Source organism: Dreissena polymorpha, chromosome 2 (assembly GCF_020536995.1).
Source record: "Dreissena polymorpha isolate Duluth1 chromosome 2, UMN_Dpol_1.0, whole genome shotgun sequence".
In the NCBI taxonomy this organism is placed as follows: domain Eukaryota; kingdom Metazoa; phylum Mollusca; class Bivalvia; order Myida; family Dreissenidae; genus Dreissena; species Dreissena polymorpha.
The window spans coordinates 132,956,731-132,980,618 of NC_068356.1; the positions used below are offsets into that span (position 1 = coordinate 132,956,731).

The following is a 23,888-nucleotide window of genomic DNA, read 5'->3' on the forward strand; positions in this document are numbered from 1 at the left end:
AATTGTCTGTAATAAAGTAGTGTTTGACATCGTCTGCATCGATTATTTCTCTAAAGAAATATGGAATAAACAATTGCAACTTGTTTTGTTGTATGTGATATTTCACTTTTTGAAAGTAATAGTATGTATTTTATGTATATTAATAATACACATTAAAAACATAAAATTACTTTCAAAAAGTGAAATATCACACGCAACGAAACAAGTTGCAATTGTTTATCACAATTTCTCTAGAGAAATAATAATATACGCAAAAACATTTTAAAATATTTTTTTTTCAGATTAAGATATGAAGATAGTAAACGTTCATTCATAAATTTCCGGTATTTGAGTAAGGCACAGATGTTTTGATTGTGAAGAAAATGTATTCGTCAAGGTACACATATTTAAGATTTGCAAATTGGTGTCATATAATGCAAAATACAGAAATCCATATTAATTATGCCCCCCCCCCTTCGAAGAAGAGGGGGTATATTGCTTTGCACATGTCGGTCGGTCTGTCGGTCCGTCCACCAGATGGTTTCCGGATAACTCAAGAACGCTTAGGCCTAGGATCATGAAACTTCATAGGTACATTGATCATGACTCGCAGATGACTCCTATTGATTTTGAAGTAACTAGGTCAAAGGTCAAGGTCACTATGACCCAAAATAGTAAAATGGTTTCCAGATGATAATTCAAGAACGCTTATGCCTAGGATCATGAAACTTGACAGGTATATTGATACTGAATCGAATATGACCCCTATTGATTTTCAGGTCACTAGGTCAAAGGTCAAGGTCACGGTGAACCGAAATAGTAAAACGGTTTCCGGATGATAACTCAAGAACGCATATACCTATGATCTTGAAACTTGATAGGTAGATTGATAATGACTCGCAGATGACCCCTATTGATTTTCAGGTCACTAGGTCAAAGGTCAAGGTGACACGAAATAGTAAAATGGTTTCCGGATAATAACTATAGAACGCTTATGCCTAGGATCATGAAACTTGATAGGTAGTGTGATCATGGCTGGCAGATGACCCCTATTGATTTTCAGGTCACTAGGTCAAAGGTCAAGGTCACAGTGACCCGAAATAGTAAAATGGTTTCCGGATGATAACTCAAGAAAGCTTATGGCTAGGATCATGAAACTTCATAGGTACATTGATCATGACTCGCAGATGATGCTTATTGATTTTCAGGTCACTAGGTCAAAGGTCAAGGTCACAGTGACAAAAAACATATTTACTAAATGGCTGTCACTACAACTGAGAGCCCATATGGGGGGCATGCATGTTTTACAAACAGCCCTTGTTTATATATGCTCATATAGGACAAAAGGCAACAAACTAACATAAAAAGAAATAACCCAACGCCGTTAAAATAACGATAACATGATAAATCAGACTAATGTCAACAAATATTTTTTATTTGTATTCATTTGTTGTAAACACACACACATATGTTTTGAAAATTTACAGACTAATTATTACTTTATGAATGTTCGTTCTTTAAATAAACCCCAGATATATAAAACTCTCACTCGTTTAATTAGTTGTTCTTCAAAACTATGTGAAGCTAAATAAATATATGCTTATAAGTTTCCTACAATGTATGACATGTTACTGTTTTTTTTTACATATATGGGTGTTCAATCTTTATCTATATTGAATGCGTTTTTATCGTATGCGCTTTAGCCAACGTTAATCTTTATATTGAAGTTTATATATGGTAAACATCTTTTAACAAGTGTAATATACAAACACAGATAATAATGATATCATCTATATCAAGAAAATAATATTAACAAATCATCATTTACATACATAAACAGAAATTTTCGTGTGTCGGAAGTCACCAATAACGAATGCGATGTGGATAACTGGAATAAGGTGACAGTTTGAATTTCCTACGTGTACTCCGACTTCTCCACACAGCACAGGACCACACAACAATTAAGATTTCAGTTAAAACTAAATACTAGTAGCTGCTTTATTTCAAATTTATAAGCAAAACACATGTGTACGAATGTGATAGACAAAATGCACAAAAACACAACAAAAACGTACATTAATATATTCAGGGTCACCACCTCTGAAGGCTGAATGCACACCCTGTTCTAAGGAGTATAAACCTTATAATGCAAACCGTGGGGCAGTTTCATAAATGATCGTACGACAATTGTAGCATACGAGAGAATTTTGTAATCTTAATAAGTATACGAACTAGCTCGAAAAGCTCGTCAAATATATACGGCGCTGGAGATGCCAATGTAATTGATTAAGTACTGAAAATGTATAAACATATGATATGGACATTAATAATGTATCTTAAAAAAATGTATCGTATCGTAAATGTGTACTACGATGTTTATTGAAACAGTCCCCTGGTTGTTATGAGTGCAAACCTTATAATGCAAACCAGGTGATAAGGAGTCCAAACCCGGTTGTAAGAAGTCCAAACCTTATTATGAAAACCAGGTTGTAATAAGTCCAAACCTGATATTTGGCTCAGAGTCACAGCCAAACAGGTGTTTTATAAAGATGGGACATGCGTAACACAACTATAGTGAAGAATACCATATAGAATTATATACTATTATGGACGTATTTGAGTACCTAATAATAACCTGAAACTAAATGAAAACTAAAGGTATGCAACTTTTTCTGTTTGCATATAAAATATTAATATAAATGTGCAAAATAATCTGGTTACTGTTAACTGCAATTACAAACATTAAAATCAACATGACACGCACCGTCTGTAAGAAGCAACTTCACACATATTATTATATGATTATTCTAAGACGACAAGCGGTTTGAATTCTATAGCTAATAAGGGATCAAATGTATTTGATATTTTGCAATAGTCATGGGTATAGCAACTTTTTTTAAAAGCAGTTCTGTAATATGTGCACAAGATGTACATATATAAGTGCTTCAACTCGAACTAGAAACAACGCACACATATAATTTGCTTCGCACATAAATATTGCAGAAAAGCCAGTACATGATATCCTGTATTGGCTATGAAATGAAACTGCGTGGTGTGTTAGAATTCATGTTTTTTTTTGTATACTTCAAGACTTACAAAAAGGCATGTATTTCATTAAGTATTTTCCATTAACATTTACACACCAATAAAACGTCACAAAAATGTTAAGATTATTTATACTGGTTAAATTAATGTTTGACAATGCCAACTGTCAATGTATGATACCCATGAGAGATAATCATTCTTATTTAAAATTTTCGAGACATTATAAATACAATTATACTCATTATCAGGTGTTGCAGTCGCATTTATTGCAAATTCATGAGTTTGAGGATGGAGTAATCAGAAGTCGCATTGATATTCGATTAATGATTGTATTACTCATTCCGCGAACGAAATTTTTATATGCAACATCGTTAACGTTATCATCTTCAGTATCGTCATGGACACCACCAATGCCACGTACAGACCAGTCAGACGCGGTATCATCATCATCATAAACATTGGTTTGACGTGTCCGGTCTAATATTTGGAATCGCTTCACTTCAACATTTTTCAGCATCTCTAGTTCCTTTTTGACGACAATGTATTCCTCAGGTGGAATTCGTTTAAAAGTTAAAGTTGTATCGTCCAAAGACGCACAACAAAAGTCTAGGTTACTCTCGATTGTCTGAGTACATGCAGACAGTGTGTCCACAAGTTCGCGTAATTTGTATGGAAGCAATGTCATACAGTAGCTATTTAAATGCTTCAATGACTGAGGTAGCTTTATGTCGATATATGTCCAAAAATATATAGAAAGCGTTTCAAGCTGTTTAAGCGATGACAGTGACTGTGCTATCGAATCTGCATGCTCAACAGTAAAGCATCCGTACTGAACACTCAGATTCAGACTCTTGATATTCAGACCACGGAGAGCCTCCCACAGACCGGGACTTTGACCATTCAATTCAATACTAAGCGTGTCCAGTTGAGTGAGCGATGCAAGTGACTGTGACATCGAGTCTGCATATTTTACGTTTAAATGTAGAAACATACCACTCAGACTCAGACTCTTGATATTCAGACCATGGAGAGCCTCCCACAGACATAGAATGTTCAATTCAATACTAAGCGTGTCCAGTTGAGTGAGCGATGAAAGTGACTGTGACATCGAGTCTGAATAATATACGCTTAAACAGCTATACCCAAAACTCAGATTCAGACTTTTGATATTAAGACCACAAAGAGCCTCCCACAGACCAGGACCGTTATTAATCACTTTTAAATTAAGCGTGTCCAGATGAGTGAGCGATAAAAGTGACTTGGACATCGAGTCTGCATATTTTACTTTTAAACTCAGACTCAGGCTCTTGATATTCAGACCATGGAGAGCCTCCCACAGACCGAGACTGTCACTTACATAATCGTTACTCAGTGATAATGTATCCTTAAAACTCAATAATGTTGCGCCCGTCTCTGTATCTGCCCATCTAACTGCATCTTCTTTACAAGATGTTATGTAACATTTCGTCAGCTGATACGTAACGTAATGATCGAGTGTAAGCAATGTGCTGAGCAGACTGCGCAGCCAGGTAGACGAACATCTAATTCTGTAAAATGCAATATGTTTAATGCAAGGCAGCACTGGTTGAGGATCTGCACACTGGACTGGATTTGCACTTTTTAGTACAATACACACCGGACGTGTCGATGAGACCGAACTCGACGAATCTGTAAACATTCAATTACAATTATAACAGTTACGGACATATTTACTACGGTAACAAGTGTTAACGTAGGTAAAATTTTTGATAAATTTAAAACGTTTGAACCTATTGCCATAACAAAATACAATACATTGGGCATTATTACCTTGGACTTGAAATGAGCAATACTACTTTTACATTTTCAATCGGTTCATAAGTATTATATGCGTGTTGTTTATGTTTCTTATCAAATTTTCCTCCCCGTGTATATGTCGTGAACCATGTTCACATACTTGTAAGTGTTTGATCAGTATTTAAAAATGAATTATTCAACACATATTCGTTTTCAATAAAATAGCATTATCCAAGGGAGACAACAATACACTTTTTAACAAACTCGTTATAACGCTTATGACCACTATGTGTTGTACCATTACAACTTACATCAAAAGTAAAAGATTTGTAATTATTGGAAAGAAGCTTACACAATAAAATTCGTGCAAAAACTTGTATAATTTAAACATGCAATCAGAACTTCGAAATTATGACAAACATATGAATATGAATACATATTAAAATAAAAAAAAATACTTTGCATAGATGGACATTGTAATCAACTTAAAACGTAGATAACAAATCCTCAACATGTTAATCACGTTTAAAGAAATGTGGTACACGGTTTATACATTTTTACTCTGATATTTTCGTTGCTCATGATTTTGTTTTGCTGTTTACTATCATTTATATGGGTATGTATGTATAAGCCCATGCATAATTACGTGGATACCATGGACGAATATAACATACTTGTCAGTATATGCTTGTCTTTTAATGTTTTTATTTGAAAAAAAAGACTTCTCATATATCCGTCTTTAAACATGTTCAACACACTTTAAATTGTTTTATTGTTTTAAATGGTTGATTAGCGTTTAAAAACGACTTATTCAACATAAATAATTTTCAAATAAATTTCATTATCTAAGGGAGAAACCCATACAGTTTTATAAAAAACGCTTCATAAAAATTACGTCTCCTATAAGTTGTAACATTACAACTGCAATTGTAAGTAAAATACTTCCAGATATGATACGATTGATAATTAGTAACGTGCTCTTATTAAAGGGATCTTTTCACGTTTGGGTAAATTGACAACATTGAAAAAAGTTGTTTCAGATTCGCAAATTTTCGTTTTAGTTATGATATTTGTGAGGAAAACAGTAATACTGAACATTTGCCATGGTCTAATATAGCCATTTTATGCATCTTTAGACGATTTAAAAACCTGAAAATTATAAAGCAATGCAACGCGAAACGATTGAATTATTTGGAGAGTTCTGTTGTTGTCGTTTAATTTTGTGAAACTACGTAACGAAGATTACTTATATAAAGTATAAAATACGTCTTTCATATATACTTGGCATGACGACAGAGCGGTCTAATTGGTTTTTACTCCAGGGCTCCGGGGATCACTGGTTCTAGCCCTGATGCGGTCTACATTCTTGTCCTTTTTTTAAATTTTATTCTTGATTTTTTACTGGAGCCTTTTAGATCCAATTTTTACATTTATCAATATAAAGCATTTAACTTCAAACTTCAAAACATGCCAAAATCTGTGAAAAGGCCCCTTTAAATACGAATCGGCAAAAAATAGTTGGCTAATAAAGTATATAGAAACATAAATAAAAATTGTTAAAATCTTTATAATAGAAAAATAATCTTAATAAATTCTTATCGCGTGTTAATAAAATAAGGCGTATTTATAAAGCCTAAACAAGTGCATCACGCAGCCATAAACGTAGTGAACAAAATGTACATTTTTACTCAGTGTTGAGTATTACTGTTACCTCAAAAATATTATAACTTAAACGAATATTTGCGAATATGAAACAATTTTTATAATTTTGTCATTAAAGAAAAACGTGAAGAAGGCCCCTTTATTGTGACCCTTTTTATTTTGAACTATGAACCTATTTTTTACGTCAAGTAGCATAGTTTTAAATATTGGCACAATAATTTAGTACATAGGGACACATGTTTTAAAATGTTTTATACAGATTGGAAAATAAGATTTGCTAATAGCGCATTAATAGCGCATTAACAATGTGTCACTATGACCATTTACGGAAATCCGTATCGCTTCCCTTGCGGTCATGTTTTCAAAGGGACCAAACAATTGTTTAACTCGGAAGAGATACCATAAAATAAATGTTCTAAACAAGTATCTTAAAAAATAAGACTAAAATGAGGCCTCTAGAGTATCATTGTTAAATTATAGCAAATTGATGAAATTGCCCAACCCCCGGTCGGCCATGTTTTCGTTCGACAAACACAAACCATGTTGAAAGTGAATGGAGACGTCATTACAACAAATGTTCTTACTAAGTATCATAAAGGTACGACTTTAAATGTGATTTCGAGAGTGTTTATAAGCCGTTTGTATAATTTGACATAGTGATCTAATGTTTGCCTACACGTGATCCAGTTTCCAACTCGGCCAAGATATTTTTGAGACAAACGTGTTGACCAGGATTCATGAAGTTTTTGTCCAAAAGTGTGAACAATTTAATATTGACGACGGATGAAGCACGGCGCAGGACGAACGACGAACAAAAGGCAAGTACAATAGCTCACTATGAGCACGTTATACTAAGGTGAGCTGAATAATACTTTAACTGTCACCCTAACTTATATTAACTTTCAATAACTTCTGTTTGTACGCGAGAGTACAAGAACAAGAACCGGTCATAAAATGAAATGAAGGTTGAGCGATGCAACAATGCGTAATTGCCTAGAGAGGTCTTGACATAAATAACACGATCATGCATTAAAATAAGTCGATTGCTCTCTTAAATTCGTTTCGCGATCTCGCCCTTATTTATCAAAAGCTAAAAAATGTCAAACCAACAGCAACACAAAAATCAATGTTGCGCAATGTATCTCGCGATCTCGAATCGTATTAACCACAAACCGTAATCTTGCGATCTTCCATCTTATGTTCGCATTCACAAATCGCATTTTTCATACCTCGAATATATTTTAGCGCACACGATTATGTTAAATGATTGTGTATGACAAAATAGTGCTTAAATACGATATGAACTCAAGTAAACCCAATGCGAATTTGCGAAATGAAATATCACGGTTTCATATCGTGTTTTCGTTCTTTTCGCATTTACATCGGTCGAGATTTCGTGCTCTTAATGAGAACACGATATTACAAGTACGATTCTAGATTAAGAAAGATATTACAAAATCCCGTATTGTAATCTGGCCAACACACATCAACTTCTTAAAATAGGAGGTCGGCATAATCAAGATTCCGTTTCATACCAATAATCATAGGAATCACCTCACCGATCACGTAAAGCAATTTAAAAAGCCCGTAATTGTATTATGCTCATTCGTTTTCAGAGATGCAAAAAATCAATGAATGGTAGTAAAGGACCAGCGTAAATTTTTAACAAGTAGGAGCCATTAATATAATTACATGTTTCATCGAAAGTGTACACCTTATAAGAAACTTAAGTATTTTTAACACTATGCAGTAGTAACTGTGAATGTGCATTTGTAACGGATATGAAACACATTTATGTTATTTCCTGTTCCATCGCTAGCTTACATATGATAAAACGGACGTATTTTTAACAATATGTCGGGCTTTGCACATGTTTTTTTTTTAAACGTCCCTTGTCATTATTGGTTGGTTAGGTGCCCACTGCTTACGTTGATATTTTTCACAATAAGCATTTTAAATGACGTTGTTTGGTTCGTAATAACATTTAAATAAACCAGCTATTAAGTTATTTAAACGATACGTTGTAACTGCGTTCCGACCTTTCCACTATACATGCATTGACAATACTTTGTAGAAGTTACTGTCATTCACATGTTTAATAAATAGGCCATTCATTCGTAGAATGTTCCGTTTCTTCGCTAGTGTAAACTGAGGTAATTTTAACATAACGCACTAGTTACTGTAAACACAAAAAACAACAATAAAGTATGTTAGTTCTTCTAAGACAATTACATTTCCAACTATAAGGTGGGCGTACTGACGGATTGAATTATGTAGTTTTATCACAGAATTACTCCCAATATGGATTGTATCGTACCCAACATGACACAAAACACTTTGATTTAAGGCTGAGAGACACCTCTTAATCGAACAATGAATTTTAAATAGATATATATTGATTATATCCGAAATAAATTATTCAAAACACATCTCAATAAATCAGATGAGTATGTTATTGTATTTTGAATTATATATTGCAATTACATTTATTATGGCGGTTAATTACGCGTGTAAAACATATATCTACACTGATAACTGAAAATTTGTATCTTTTCGTATGAAAACATAACGATTTTTACATTAATTTACCTTAAAAAAATAAGAATCTCCACATTTCCAAATATTCTTCATAGTTACGAAACCCAACTGTATCACTTCGTCCTATTTTTGCAAGAATCGGGAAAGACTGACGTTTTAAATGACTCCCGAAACGACGTGTATATATGTTTTCTTATTAATCACAAACCTAATTTTTAACACAAAAAAGAAATTCGACATCAACAACCAATATGCATGTAGTTGGAATAACAGCGAATTCATATATTTTTCACATAGCTGAATGTTTTTGCATAAGGTAACTCTGGATTTCGGATAAAAATAGTGCTGTACCAGGGTGCAGGATCAAATGACTTTATGGGGTTTACAAATCGATGTTAATGGATGTTGACACACCGGTAAGTGGTGTTTTGTTCAAATAACTTTTTAAAACTATTGTTCATAAGCATTTAAACCTGTGCATTAATTGCAGCTTGTATGCGGCTAATGGTTATGTGAAAACCATCATAATTACTTTATTTAATTAGCCTGTGTTCTTGGCAAAAATTCGATGTAATCAGCCATTCATATACACGGTAATGCTGCACGCAACGTGATATGTTAGCATCAAATTCATACATTTTCAATAATATTTTCTTAAATCTTAAAGGAACCTTGCCACCTTTTGGTAATTTGACATAATTAAAAACAGTCCGATTCGCAATTCTCGTTGTAGTTATGATATTGGTGAGTAAACAGTAATTATGCACATTTACCATGCTTTAAAATATCCATAATATGCATGTTATCGTTATGTTTTGTGAAACTACGAGGGTTGCTTATATTAAGTATAAAATACAACACTCTTTGTATGATGGCGAATCGCCGAGTGGTCTAATAGTTGGACTTTTACTCCATGGGCCATTGGTTCGATCCCAGCTGAGGGATATTGTTTTATTTTATTCTTGTTTTTTTTTTATAAATCTTTTTAGATCCAATGTTTACATTAATCAATAAAACATTTAACACCAAATTTCGATACATATCAAAATCTGTGAAAACCACATTAAGATAACGGCACAAACTACAATTAAGACTGCACGAACAGTTGTAAAAACACGTACCTGTAAAAGTATCATTATGCAAGCGCAATGGTGTCTATGATCAACAGTTTCAAAAGCACGGTGTGTATTTCCAGAAAAATAATGGTCAAAACAAGAAACATGTAATTGATCCAGTTCAGGAAAGTGCATTTGACATCATATACGTGATACGGGATATTATTATTATTTCCACTTTATGTATACCGATGATAGTACGTTATTATGCATGTATAGAATAGCTTTATGAACTATTGATTTTAATAGCATAACAAAATTAAACACTCTGATATAAATTTCAATTATATTCTTATTGATTGTTCATTTTTGAGAAATAAAGAACTTGATCGAAATCCTACTATGTTGTTTTGTTGTATATATTACCTTGTATTTGTATGCCGCTTCCAAAAAGTACCAAATATTTCAGATTGGGGCACGATGACAGGTCAAACTCAACCTGCGATGTTGGCTCGCTATGTGTAGCTGAACTATGTATGGCACGATCCGTTTCGTCGTATACATGTATTTCCAAAGACAGGACATTGGACTTGTTTTCTCTCCATATGTTGTATATGTCGATTAAGTTGTCCCCACCGATATTAAAGTGACTGAGTCTGAGGAGAATGCCAGTTTGATCATTTGAAACAGCTTCTCTGTATCCTGCCTCTATGATGCTTTGAAAATCATCTTGTTCTAATGAAAGTAATGGAACACCACGTGCGTCTATTATTTTACTATCATGTTCATGTATAATGCCAGATAGCGTATTGGCTGCCGATACGCTCAGTCCACATAGGAATATGAACACCTGGGATATGTCGAGATATGCATTCGAATGACATCCCAGATATGCAGAAATGACGTCATCAATCAAACGTGCATTGTGGGCAATATGATAAGCAGCCAGGAATTCCTGCATGCTTTTGTGGATAAATGAGATGGACGAATTTAAAGCTCTTTTGGTTTTCCGTTTTGATATCAGTCCCGCTTTGAGAGCAAACTCTTGTTCAGATGGTGTAAGATAGTTTGACAATTCCTGATCGTTGAATACAATAGACTTTTCCTTCTCAGGAGAAAACAAAAGATTAAAAGCAGCTTTTGAAATGACATCTACGTTTTGAATGATAGGCCGAAGGTAACTTGTTCTTGAAAAACACTTCACATGAGGAGGGTTTAAATCGTTAAAAAAGCCAATTGTATCGTTCGCCTTCTTACACAGGCTCTCAAGAAAAGTAGTATACAATGCACACAATGAAGATCCGTTCAAATGTTCCTCCTCCTCCATAGTGTCCACCCACGTGCAAATAACAAGTGTGTACAACATCGGTGAATTTGATAACCAGGTCAGCCGACGCTTCTCTATGAAGCTCCTTATTTCCCTCGCGGTTGTCTTAAGATCCTTGCTCTTGTCAAGTATGCACCGCAGTACTCTTTTACTAAATGTATATGAATCGCTAATACCCTCGATCTCAACGAGGATGTCGATCCGTGAATTCTTGATACGCTCATCAGCAAGTTTCCATGGTCGAGAAGTTGTAAGAACCACGCACTTGTCCTTTGAGAATCCCGCCATAGAAGGTTCAGCAAGGTTACTACCGTCAGGAGCCACCCATTCATCTAGACCGTCACGTATTACAAGGCATATTTCCGTCTCTATTATTTTGAGTAAAAGAGTGTACATGACATCACGTTTTTCTTCAGAATACATTGTGTCGATGATTTGTTTCTTTATCATATGCGTTACTTCGGTCTGACCTCTTGATTCTCCCAACGAGAGGAAAAAAATGAACGGGAAATTTTGAATGATTAACACGTCATCAAACGATGCATTTTTGTTGGGAACTGCCGTTGAAGGCTGATTTTCGTCGCACCAATCATGAACTAACTTGGCTGCAAACGTTGACTTGCCGCTGCCGGGCTCGCCTTGTACGTATACACGTCGATTTGACTTTGTGTCGTTTGTGTAAAAGAGTTCCTTGTATGTCAGTACTTGCTCCTTTTTAACACGTTTCCCATCACTTGCTTTATCAAACCGGTGCATTTTCGGCGTTGCATATATATCGGTTATACGTTTATCAAGACTCTGATCCAATACTGAAAGAGGCACATTGCTCGAAGTGTCATTGTAATGTTCCACCAAACGACGACGGAAATCTGTAATGATAATGAAACAATGCCTTACATCAATACCAAAAAAGTACGCTATTTAAAATTATTGCAAAACACGAAAGTGAAACTCGCAAACAAAGTCGCTCGCTACAGTCAAAGCATTTAACAACTGGTTAGATAATTTACCTAAAGGGCGCTACTGTAAATTAACACGTATCTATATCAAAATAACAAATAATGGTGCGATCTACGTACACAAGACTTGATCTTTACGATTTGGTTGCTGACAATGATTTTAAAAGAAAGTGTAATGAATACATATGGTTCATGCTCTATTTTGCTGTTAATACTGTAAATGAATGCATCCACTGAAGTGATATACATATCAATATGTAACTATAAAGCTTTGTTATACGGTATACATGAAGAGACTTAAAGGGGTCTTTTCCCAGATTTTGACATGTATTGAAGTTTGTCATTAAAATGCTTTATTTGGATAAATGTAAACATTGGATCTAAAAAGCTCCAGTAAAACCAAGAATAAAATTAAAAACAGAACACAGTAACCCTCAACTGGGCTTGAACCACTGACCGCTGAAGTAAAAGTTTATCGCTGTGACCACTCGGCCATCCGTGTTCATACACTGAGTGATGTTTTTATACCTTATATAAGCAGTCCTCGTTGTATCACAAACTATAACGACAACAACAGCACTCTCCAAATTATTTAATAGTTTCGCGTTGCAACGCTTTATAATTTTCAGGTTTTTAAATCGAGAGAAGATGCATATAATTGATATTTTAGAGAATGGTAAATGTTCAGTATTACTGTTTCCCAACAAATATAACTACAACGACAATTTGCGAATTTGAAACATTTTTTATTTTATCAATTTACCAAAACGTGAAAAGTTTTAAATGGATATGATTTGTACAGATCCAGTTCCAATGGGCTACCCATTGTTGTTGCAAGAATAGTTACTTGCACGCATAAACATAACTCTAAAATTCGAAGTATTAGAAGCGGCTTTACTTTGCTCAATGGCACGTCGGAGTTTTCAGCTTTGGTATGTTTAACATGCGTTTTAAATGTCTACAACATATGTGAAATAGTTACACGGATGCCAAATGTTTGAACGCAGACGTTAGTTTTAACACCCCATCGGGGTAGAGATAGTACTTTTTCGCTTTGCAGCAGCTCCCAAGTGAGGGCTGGTACACCTGGTTCTCACCTGACACTCAAATCTCACTTCTGATTCCGAGACCTTGACACAACCACACCATGGTAACCGCTTCTGCTGACGAACGAAACAAAAAGAGGTGACTTGCACATTTTCTATGAACATATGCAAGTTCGTCGATAGAAAATTTGCGCCGCCAAGATTTATTCAAGCCCTCGGAAAGAAAATAAAGAAACCAACAAGGGACAAAATTGTCACAAAACCAGGTTTTCATTGTGAAAAAAAATCTGATAAAGGGAGACAACTCAAACTGAACTTTTTAAATGAACAAACAAAATTAACACCCTTTGTAAGTTTGTTTTAAAACAAATCTATTTTTAGTCGTGGCGACCTTGACATTGGAGATATTGACGTGATTCTTTTGTGCAACACACCGTCCCATGATGGTGAACAAATGTGCCAAATGATTTTAAAATATCATAATGAATGACATAGTTATAGCCCAGACAAGCTCATTTATGGCTATTTTTTACCTTTGAACTCAAAGTGTGACCTTGACCTTGGAGATATCGACGTAATAATTTCGCGCGACACACCGTCCAATGATGGTGAACAAATGTGCCAAATGATTTTAAAATCTGACAATGAACGACATAGTTATGGCTCGGACAAGCTCATTTATGGCCATTTTTGACCTTTGAACTCAAAGTGTGACCTTGACCTTGGAGATATAGACGTAATTATTTCGCGCGACACACCGTCCAATGATGGTGAACAAATGTGCCAAATGATTTTAAAATCTGACAATGAACGACATAGTTATGGCCCGGACAAGCTTGTTCCGCCAGCCCGCCAGCCAGCCCGCCAGCCAGCCAGCCAGCAAGCCAGCCCGCCCGCATTCGCCAATCTAATAACCAGTTTTTTCCTTCGGAAAACCTGGTTAACAAAATAGAGAAAATATATAGTTGTTTCATTGGTCCATAAAAATAAAATGGATGTAAAATTACTAACTTTAAATTAACGTTCTGATACACTTATTGAATCTGTTTCCCCAGGATATGCTGTTCCATTAATATTTACCTTTATCAACACGAACGACAACTCTGCTAGGAGAATGTTATCAAGGAAAATCAACGAGCAATCTCCTACGCAGTGGCGAATGCCAAGGGAAGTAACTGAAAAATCGAGTTATCTCAATCGGACTGGCTCGGTCTTTTACATAGGTCCCCATTGTGAAGATTTTTTTTACTGGTTATCAAACCTTAGACGACGCTGTTCCAGCAGGGAGGCGGAAAACGACAACGGGCGAGGCATGGTATGGTATTGCGCAAGGGGGGGGGGGGGTTAGAGGGTTAGGGTAAGGGTTAGTGTTAGGGGTCGGGTTAGGGTTAGCCTAAACCCAACCCTAACCCGACCCCTACCCCTAACCCTAACCCTTTTTTGGGGTTATCACCCCTGACCATGTCTTGCCCGTTGTAGTTTTTCCAGCATCGTCAAAAAGCGATGCACACACGAAACGGCTAATAGATTACTATACTGGAAACTTGATGGAACACGCTAACAACGAACTGAAAACCAATCAAACTCTATATTTTAACGGTGGAAGAAATGCAACCTGTATTCAAGTAACAATATATGGTTGTTTCGTTCTAACAGAACTCAATAAGAACCAGGAAGAAGCTGATACTACGATGGCCATGCATGCAAAGTATGAAGCAGATGTGGTTTCGACTTAGTCATTTGACTAAGTCATTTACTATACATTACTGCTGTTCAAATGAACCGGATCAGTTTATCAAATAATAGCCGTTGGTAAATTCGGTTAAATTTGCAGATTTCAGCATAAAACATGTATAAACTTGCACAATGTTTTATTTGTCAATACGAAATGCTTTAATTGTACAAGAAAATAATTTAATATATAAAGATACATAAACAAAGAATCGTACACATTCCATAACACAACAGACAAATGAGCGTATACTAAATGTGTACAAATTGGGACATTCCAAATTCCTGCATGGAGCTATTTTACCATCATATACTTGACACATCTCTAACACGAATTAAATCGGAAAGCAACTTCTGCAGATGATTTTATGAGTTATGCGATATTTTTATGGCTTTGGTAATGATAAAAAACAATGCATTGTATGAAAGAAGGACATTGTGATAAATGGACGATTCAAATATGTCGATGTGTGAAACTAGTCTCGTTTATATTAAAACGACAAAAAGGCTCGCATTTTTTTCAATTAAAATTCGGAAAAAAATGGACTAGAGACACACTGATTTTCGGAATTAATCTTAACTCAATCATACTCAACGTTGTGATTTGAATGTGTTAAAATCGTAATTTCGCATAAATAGGTTATTTTATAATGCAGTCATTAAACCGAAACTTAAACCCAAATTAGAAGAATAAGCATAATACGATGACCATGTATATGTAACATCAGTTTCAACAACACGAACAATAGGCGTCCATGCAAGCGCTCTCTCGCAGTTTAAAGCACTAGGGATTCCACTTAATGATGCAAATCCCGTCATCATTCAAACTTTTTCTCTAGTTGATGTCAGAGACGTAGATACGTCTCTGTTGATGTTGAACATCTCCGGGATGAACGGACCATCCACTCATCCGTGAACTCTTTCATGCCCTTTTATATGTTTGTAAACACTTTTAATAACTTGATGAACTCATAGTTGAAATGTACACTTTATTTATTTTTAAGATTAATTTACAAGTGAATTGGATAAACGTAACACATGTCGCTATTCATTACAATATGTTGAAGATAATAATTTTGTTTAATACTTACTGAATAAATACTAACGATTGTTGATTGTTTACATAAGAATTAGTATTTAAACCGCAGACATGTACAACTAGCTTTATTATTTATATTTCGTTTTTAGCACATTGTTTTTAACATAAATAATGTATGTATTGTTTCATTGGTGAAAACAATATATTATTGAATTGAAAGGTTCTTTACCATATTGGTTCGCTTCTACCTGACCTGACCCATTTTGATTGTTTACAAAATCGTAGTTTGACACTTGGCGCGAAATATACGTCATTATAAAGAGAATTATGGGATTTGTTTGGTTAAAGTTACCGGCGGTTAAATGCCATTATTCCAGGTTTGATAACTTTGCGGTATATCGTGTTTATACAATCAAGTTACCTTGACGGTTACTAATCCTGAATAACCCCAAACTTACCAAGGTTTCAAAGTTAGCCAGGTCCGTGAGTTACTTTTCAATCGCAACAACTTTTTAAAACTCTTAGTAAATACTACACAAGCATTTTTGACTTAAGTAGCAATTATCTTCTTTTCTTGTTAATTGTGCGTCATAACATTCAATATTAGTTTGTTCATGCAAGCTAGGTCAATTGCTACACAATGGTCTAGCCTTACGCAATACCGTCTTAAACTGTACCTTCATTGACTTCTATGTCAAAACCTTTCAAAACAAGAGCTGTCAGAAGACAGCGCGCTCGACTATTCGTGTTCTTGACAGTTTAACGTAAGCCATCATGGGGAAATTGTTCATATTCAATAAGGTCAAGGATATATAGTTATATTCTAAGAGGAAGATAACCATAATTGAAACATAATGATCGTTTATGTTTTAAAGAAGTTGTACTTTATAGAGGATTCTGAGTTCAAGTATATTTTCCACAATCTCTTGAAAATTTGTAAAGACATAAAACAAACTAATAATATTGTATTTTAACTTTGATAGCAATAGCATGGGTGAGATGGTTGGACGGTCCTTCCAAAATAAAATAAATAAATATTTGTTTTTTTTTTACATGTTTCAAAACAAATATTCTTTTTGGATGGGGGCGGAGAGGAGCTGGAGAGGGGGGTATGGGGATGTGGTCATTTATAAGATGATCTTTCAAAAATAAGAAAAAAAAAGAAAATTATTTATTTTTGTCGGGGGGGGGGGGGGGTTCTGGGGTGGAGCGTGAGGGATGGTTTTGGCGGAGTCCATTGTGGTATGTCAGGTAAGTGTTGTTTTGTCGAAGTATGAATCAAATCTGATCGAAAATAAAGAAGTGATTGCAATTTGGGCAAAATTTATTTATTTGACATTGAGAGTCAAGGTCATTCAAAGGTCAAGGTCAAATTCAACTTGCCAGGTACAGTACCCTCATGGTAGTATGAAAGTATTTGAAATTTGAAAGCTATAGCCTTGATACGTTAGAAGTAAAGTGGATCTTAACACAAAATTTAACAAAATATTCAAAGTTACGCAGACAGAAAAGGGCCATAAGTTCGTTTAAATGCCAACCAGAGTTATGCAACTTGCCCTGTACAGTCCCCTTACGATAGTTAGTGCGTTTTCCAAGTCTGAAAGCACTAGCTATGATACTTTAGGAGTAAAATGGACCAAAACACAAAACTTAACCAAATGTTTAATTATCTAAGTATAAAAGGGGCTATAATTCTGTCAAAATACCAGTCAGAGTTACATAACTTTGCCTGCACAGTCCCCTTATGATAGTAAGTAAGTGTTGCAAGTATGAAAGCAATAGCTTTGATACTTTAGAAAAAAAAAACTAAACACAAAACTTAACCAAATTTTCAATTCTTTATGTATAACAAGGGAACATAATTCGTACATAATGCTTGATACAGTTGTCTGCTCTTGTTTATAGATTGGGGTCATGTTGGTCAAGAACTATGCAAAATTAAAAAGCAATATTACAAGGTACATAGAAAAAATTGGAGGTGGTACACAAACTTTAACATAGATTTATCAATAATATGCATATTCTAAGTGGAAAGGTGGTACACAAACTTTAACATAGATTTATCAATAATATGCATATTCTAAGTGGAAAAAGGGCCATAATTCTTACAAAATGCTCGTTACAGCTGTCTGCTCTTGTTTATAGATTGTGGTCATGTTGGTAAAGAAGTATGTAAAATATGAAAGCAATATGTCAAGGGACATAGGAAATGTGTGAGGTGGTACGCAAACATTAACATAGATTTATCAATACTATGCTTATTCTAAGAGAAAAAAGGGCCACCATCTTTACAAAATGCTTGATACAGCTGTCTGCTCTTGTTTATAGATTGGGGTCATGTTGGTAAAAAAGTATTCAAAACAAGAAAGCAATATATGAAGGGACATAGAAAATAACTGAGGTGGTTCGCAAGCTTAAAACATCCCAACGCCGGGGTGAGTAGGATAGCTCCACTATATATATTTCATATATAATAGTCGTGCTAAAAATGTCAGTCACTCTGTCAGATAGAATTGTATCGACGCTCTCATCATAAACCTCAACAAGTTTAAATGCGTTGATAGACTCGCTAACAGGCTAATATTTTCATTTGCCGCACGAGTAAACGATTCGAAAGCAAACAATTCAACTTTTTCAGGCGGTTCACATGCATCCCTCAAATAATAATCAAATTTATACGAGCCACTCATTGCGTATGACCCAATGGATGTAATTCGCTTAACGAAAGCATTTTATGTGCGTTGAATGCTACGAAGGCATGCCATATTACATGTGTTGTTCGAATCGTGTTTTTTAAGCGCACGCTAAATAATTTCTTAATGGGGCTTTATCAGCGTACTTGCTTTTATTTGACGTAGCTATTGCTCCACGAACCGATTTTGACAAAACCATGACTTCGTCATTTTTCCCTTTCAGTCAAACATTGACAGTGACATCGTAACTTCCACCCTTCTCATTTTTATCAATGTCCGTCATGACACGTGTTGCACGGTTGAGAAGTATCTTCACACTTTTTGCACAACCAAATCATATTATCAAGCAGGAAATTCGATTCACACTGCCCCAATAACTCCAAATATCAGCTAAAACCGAATAAACAAGACAGAGTCTTATTTCGATCTTGAACAAGAAAGTTTCTAATTTCGAATTTACAAAAAGTGCATTTCAATGATAAATATTAAGCTCACTTATGTGCATGCCCAGCAGAAGTTACTTGTCGTTTAAAACCGTACGTGTTTAATCAACGAAATCAAATTTATGTTTAAATCACAACATAAATGATTACTGACTCAATAAGGATTTTGAAATCCCGATATGCAAAACGCGATTAAGTTTGGTTGGAAATGTAATTGTTCATTGTGTATGTTTGTAAATTATACTTACCGGTAACTATCCAAAACAATAACATCGACGTTTCGGGTCAATATTGATAACAACGTTACATCCATGGGAAAACTGAATAAGAGCCCGAAAGAATGATATATATCGTACAAATAATAACATACAATTAAGTATACATACAACATTAAACATGCATTTAACATACCGGTAGCTTACTGTGTTCCTGTGCTTGATGTCAGTTTCGTTATTAAAAAATCGAGTTTTTGATCAATTGAATTAACTTTTGCTTCCAATCTTTCGAAACGATTAGCAATGAAAGACTTCAGTTGTGAAATGCCCAATTCCTGTAAAATTGTATTTATAGGCGTTACATAAACAACGCCATCGCATGTTCTTCCTCCAACGACAATTCCTATACATGCCGGTTCGCCATCACCGTCTTTGACGAACACGGGTGAACCCGAATCACCCGGTTTTGCAAATAAGTCTGTGAATGACTTCACGTTTAATTGATTGTAGATAACAAATTTATATCCGAGAACCTCGAGGACGTCTCTAGCGACACTGTTTTGTTCCTTGTTGATCAATGTGCCTTCCGTATAACCCGACATTTGTCCAAATTTGCAACAGCGACCATTGTTTAAATTTGGTGTAAGTGCTTTTCCTGATGCAAAGTCAAAAGTGATCTCTAAAATCAAATAAAACATAATATAAAGCAATAGGGAATATGTGGATACATGTATATTAATTGTAGCTAAAGATATAAGTATCCACTCATTATAAAACAACATATATACCTGTGGATTCGCTGTTGATTCCGTCTATACTGCTTGGAAATTTGCCATCAATTGGATGACGTTGTTTAATTTCCACAAGGGCGATGTCAATTCCTGTTTGAAAACAGTTGCCTTCTTTGTATATTGCCTCTACAAGGCTTCCTAGTCCGTGCGGATGTTCTGGTTGGTAAACTTCACAATCATTTAACAATAAATCAGAGTGAATTCGTCCATTGATTTGCTTACATCTTTCATGTTCTTCCTTTGACAGCATAACATGAGCACACGTCAAACCGCAAAGACCGTATATATTGTGCTCAATAAACAAACCAAGAGTACCTTTCAAACAACGCTGAATCGCACAACCCATACGTACATGATCATGATATTCATTGGATGTATTTACAAATGGGACGAAAACCCCTTCTCTAACTTCAACTTGTATACCATCATATGATTTTTCAAAAGGATCTTCATCAATTGGTATATATCCCTTTGCAAGTACATATAGAGCCAGTCTTGGTTCATATTTGCATGCGCTTGAATCAATAGCGACGCCGCACTCACGTTTATGGTAGCAGCCTTCTACAATACTCAGATACTTATGTTTCGCCATTAAACGATCTGCATTATTAGAAATGCATGTCCGAATCAATTCTACTTCACTGTCTTTAATTTGAAATGCAACCGATAACTTTGTATTAGAAATTAAAGAGTTATTAAAATCCAGTTGTTTCACAATAAAACGAATGCCAAGGTCCGTAAGATTCTTTGAAATTTCATCCGATACAGCTTTTACACTTACGATGAAAATAACGATGGATTCATCAGTCTCTTGAAAAGCAGCATAGACATTCAACACTTCTGTAATCTTCCTAACACGTTTACAAATAATTTCACATTCATCCTTTAATTGTTGTGACTTTCTGCCGAAACTTGTACATATACCTAAGAGCTTTTCATCCTGCTCCAGTAAACGACCTGCAACATTGTAATTATAATCAATATAATAATCATTTTTATTATATATATATATATATATATATATATATATATATATATATATATATATATATATATATATATATATATATATATATATATACACAAGCATAATAAAAATGATTATTAAATTATTAAATGTTGATCTCATTTAAACGCGGGCGTTAGTATTTGGAGTATTGGGTTACTAAACAATATAATAACGTGTATACGTAAACGGCTTAACCTAGTGTTAAAGTGAGTATGCACGCTTTTGTCAAATATTTACGAATTTATATAAAATATGTAAAAAACTTATTATACAGATATTTCAATATAAATTAAAATTAAAGTTAAAAGAACATGTGTCGACAAATACGAAATAAGCCAGATATTTAATTTTGAAATCGAAAATGTCTGTACAGTCAAAATCGCCAGATTGCATGTAAGATGTGAATCTAAATTTATTTTTAGTGCAGATTCGTTCATACGACACAGACACAATTTTGTTTAATTGTTTCATTTTAATTTCCTGCAACGATATCTATTCATACGACACACGAACACTAACTCCAATCCTTATAACAAGAGGGCCAAGATTGCCCTAGTTCGCTCACCTTTTTTTACAAGGCCTTTTCCATTGCTTAGTTGAAAATTCAGTACTCTAGAGCATATTTGATTGGTTCGTTGCTGTTTACTTTTGCTGTGTGAACAAATGATTTATTCTGATTGAGTATTGTCTATTTGCATGGTTTTTTTGCATGCAAACATTTGCAAGTAATGCTAATTCTACATGTGTTTACAAGGTTTTTGTAAGATTTGGACCTCGTGACCAAGATTTTGACCCAACATAACCCAATTTCAAATTGTATCAGATATCATCAAGAAAAACATCCTTGTCAAGTATCATCATTATTGGACCAAAACTATGGCCTCTAGTCTGTGTACAATGTTTTTGTAAGATTAGACCCCATGACCTAGACTTTGTGCCCACATTACCAAACGTCAAACTTGACCTAGATATTGTCCAGACAAACAACCTGGTCAAGTTTCATCATTATTGAACTAAAACTCTATCGTATGGAGTGTTTTCGAGGTCTTTGTAAGATTTGACCTGGTGACTAATATTTTGACTCCTCATGACCAAACATCAAACTTTGCTTACAGAAATAAATATTATGACCAAGATTAATACAAACTGAAACAGAAGAATTGTGACCTCTAGAGTGTTTACACGGATTTTTTATAATATCATGAACATTTTGACAATATAAGGGCAATAATTCTGGCATTTATTAAGCTATTTTGCTCATTATCAAACTTGACTGAGATCTTGTGGCCATATAGCTTCTCAGCAACTTTGATAAATAATGCTTGAGAAATGTGAATGCTAGAGTGTTTACAAACCAAATGTGGACTGACGGACGACGGACAAAGACAGATCAGGTGAGCTAAAAAATGTTTTTTTACCAATCTGAGCCATTTTCCAACTTGTCCGAGATATCAATAAACCAATTACTTGACTTAGTTCAATGATGATTAGGCAAACAAGAGCTGTCTCCATCGGAAGACATATGCCCCCGAAAAACGCTTTTTCAAAACCTAAACGCGGATTTCAAAACCTAAACGCGGACCCTAAGTGCAAGGTCAAGGAGGTCAAAATTTGTGCGTATGGAAAGGCCTTGTACATATACACATGCATACCAAATATGAAGATTACATCTTTAGCGACATAGAAGTTATGAGCATTTTTCGAACCCTAAACGCAAAAGTGTGACGGACAGACCGACAGACAGTGCTATCACTATATGCCCTCCTTCGTGGGCGTAAATATGTGACTTCTACAGTGTTCACACGGTTTCTCTATAGTCATATAAGGAAAACTGCCCCACCTCCCCTGGCGGCCATGTTTTTAGACCGATCGGGACCATTTGCAAACTCATCTGAGATATAAATAAAACCAATGTTTTAACCAAGTTTCATGATGATACGCGAACAACTAATAAATCAACACGTCAAAATCACTTCAGTCAGTAATTATACAATGAGGGAATCGTATAATTAATATGGCTTACAATAAACGAAAAATACTGGCATTACATAATTATTTTTATTATTATTAAGTTTTGTTGGAATGAAAAACCCTGCAACATGACCAGACTTAGCGATACCAGTATTTCAACTGATGTTTTGTGATTTATAATTAACGACTTGTTTTAGGGCCTGATGCATTCATTAAAAAACAAGTTACATCACAAAATACTTTCATTTCTAAGAACAAGATCCTAGTTTTGTTCTGATGATGATAAGGCCAACATGAAATGATGGCAAGCACTATCAGCACTATTGGATTGGGAACAAACATTACTGGATCACAAAACGTGACACCCAAAACGAATCTCCGGGAACACCAAACACGGCATGTTTATGGCTGAGGCCTACTGTATATATACCAACGGAATGGTCGGGCACATCGCTTGGGTCAAGGGAGGGCACTGAGTGCATGGTAGGCATGTCTAATACACAAATTGAAACAAACAGGAATCACTAGTTTTGTCTTTCATTTACAAAATAGGTTCTGTAAAAACTGGGTTTCATGCATTTGTGTAAAGTGTCATCCCTTATTAACCTG

General features: G+C 34.9%; 1 protein-coding gene across 9 annotated transcripts in view; it reads right to left on the reverse strand.

Annotated features, from left to right (window-relative positions):
• Positions 1 to 1,688: 1,688 nt before the first annotated feature.
• Positions 1,689 to 23,888, reverse strand: part of LOC127869057 (uncharacterized) — a 34,698-nt gene continuing 12,498 nt past the window's right edge. For 7 of the 9 annotated variants that reach the window (XM_052411327.1, XM_052411331.1, XM_052411326.1 and 4 more), the window contains 2 exons: positions 10,482 to 12,251; positions 1,689 to 4,692 (listed from right to left, as the gene is read on the reverse strand). In XM_052411327.1, coding sequence (XP_052267287.1) covers positions 3,299 to 4,692; positions 10,482 to 12,251 — 3,164 coding nt within the window. In that variant the 3' untranslated portion in view covers positions 1,689 to 3,298. Of the gene's footprint in view, positions 4,693 to 10,481; positions 12,252 to 13,438; positions 13,500 to 19,628; positions 20,188 to 20,296; positions 21,257 to 23,888 lie in introns of those variants that run through there. The other 2 variants (XM_052411333.1, XM_052411334.1) reach the window with 2 other exon arrangements.